General features: G+C 48.9%; 1 protein-coding gene across 1 annotated transcript; it reads right to left on the bottom strand.

Moving 5' to 3' along the window:
• Positions 1–430: 430 nt before the first annotated feature.
• ENH_00036580 (hypothetical protein) lies at positions 431–1,724 on the bottom strand (the record flags this gene model as incomplete). Its single annotated transcript, XM_013580462.1, has 4 exons — positions 431–446; positions 729–865; positions 1,262–1,422; positions 1,655–1,724. Coding segments are annotated over 4 exons (384 nt in total), but the record flags the coding sequence as incomplete, so codon positions are not given.
• Positions 1,725–1,993: the final 269 nt, after the last annotated feature.

Consider the following 1,993-nt stretch of genomic DNA (forward strand, 5'->3'; position numbering starts at 1 on the left):
ACCCTAATTTGTAATGAAGCTAAACAAAGCCTTGGAAACCCTACCAAACCCTAATTTGTAATAAGGATAAGCAAACCCTAGCAAACCCTAGCAAACCCTAGCAAACCCTAATTTGTGATAAAGCTAAGCAAACCCTAGCAAACCCTTGCAAAACCTAGCAAACCCTAATTTGTAATAAAGCTAAGCAAACCCTAGCAACCCTAATTTGTAATAAAGCTACACAAACCCTAGCTAACCCTAGGAAACCCTACCAAAACCCTAATTTGTAATAAAGCTACACAAACCCTAGCAAACCCTAGGAAACCCTAGCGAAACCCTAATTTTTAATAAAGCTATGCAAACCCTAGCAAACCCTACCAAACCCTCGCAAACCCTAATTTTGAACAAAGCTATGCAAACCCTAGCAAACCCTCGCAAACTCTCGCAAACCCTAATTTTTAAGAAGGCTGGGCAAACCCCAGCAAACCCTAGAAAACTATAATTCGTAATAAAGCTATGCAAACCCTAGCAAACCCTCACAAACCCTAATTTGTAATAAAGCTATGCAAACCCTAGCAAACCCTAGCAAACCCTCACAAACCCTAATTCGTGGGATTGAGAAAGAACAAACCTCTTTGGACGCCCAGAACACTTGTGGAAGTGCCGCAAAGGCCAGCAGCCGCCCCGGCGGAAACCCAAACCCTAAACCCTAAACCCTAAACCCTAAACCCTAAAACCTAAACCCTAACCTGCACTGGATGAAGCCCGAAGCGTCCTTTGTTATTATCCCAGGCCGGACTTCTATTTGGTCTCCCACTTTCAACAAACCCTCGCTGATGGAGCCGCCAGCCACGCCCCCCTGCAGCTTCTCAGCCTCCTCCCCTGGCTGCGCACAAACCCTAAACCCTAAACCCTAAACCCTAAACCCTAAACCCTCGGCGTCGTCGTTGTTGGAGTGTCGGAGAAGCAAGCAGCTCGTTCATCGCACTCATGAATTGCACAGAGGAAGACCGCTCAGCCTTCTCAAACCCTAAATCCCAAAACCTTAAACCCTAAACCCTAAACCCTAAACCCTAAACCCCACCCTACCCTAAACCCTAAACGCTAAACCCTAAACCCCAAGCCCTAAACCCTAGAATCTGAACCCTAAACGCCTACCCCCCAAAACCCTAAATCCCGCCCCCGCCACCCCAGCGCCTCACCCTCACGCCCGAGCGATCAACAGACACCCAACCCCCAAACCCTAAACCCTAAACCCTAAACCCTAAACCCTAAACCCTACTTTGTTGACGTCGAAAGAGCGGATAATGATGAGTTGCGGGGGTCTGGTGAAGTCTCTGTGAGGGACAGGAACTAAAGTGCAAATGAATTCGCAAAGAATGTCAATGTTATATTTCAAAACAGCAGAAACGGGAATAATTGGGGCTTTGTCCGCCGCAGTGCCTGCAAACGCATGCAGCCGCCCAAACCCTAAACCCTAAATTAGGGTTTTGCGCCAAAAACTAGGGTTTCGCGCCCGAAATTCCGGTTTTGCGACCCCAACTAGGGTTTCGCGCCAACACTAGAAATACACAAAACCCTTAGATCCAAACCACAGCAGCACCAGCTCAGAATGCAAAAGGGTTTAGGGTTTAGGGTTTAGGGTTTAGGGTTTTGTATTTGGGGGTGGTGGTACCGGCAACAAACTGCTTGATCTCTTGCTGCTGCTGCAGCGCCTGCGACTCCTTGATCAGCTCAACCTTATTCTGCACCCAAAACCCACACCCTAAACCCTAAACCCTAAACCCTAAACCCTAAACCCTAGAACCCTGCTTGCAGAATGACCCTAAACCCTGCTTCAAACCCTGAACCCCAAGCCCTCTTTGGCCGCACTAAACCCCACCAACTGTGCCCTAAACCCTAGCACCTCCCCAACCCCAAACCCTAACCCCCAAACCCTAAACCCTAAACCCCAAACCCCAAACCCTACCCCCCAAACCCCAAACCCCAAACCCTACCCCCCAACCCCTACCCC

Source organism: Eimeria necatrix, genomic scaffold, assembly GCF_000499385.1.
Source record: "Eimeria necatrix Houghton genomic scaffold, Enh_scaff2692, whole genome shotgun sequence".
Classification (NCBI taxonomy): Eukaryota; Apicomplexa; class Conoidasida; order Eucoccidiorida; family Eimeriidae; genus Eimeria; species Eimeria necatrix.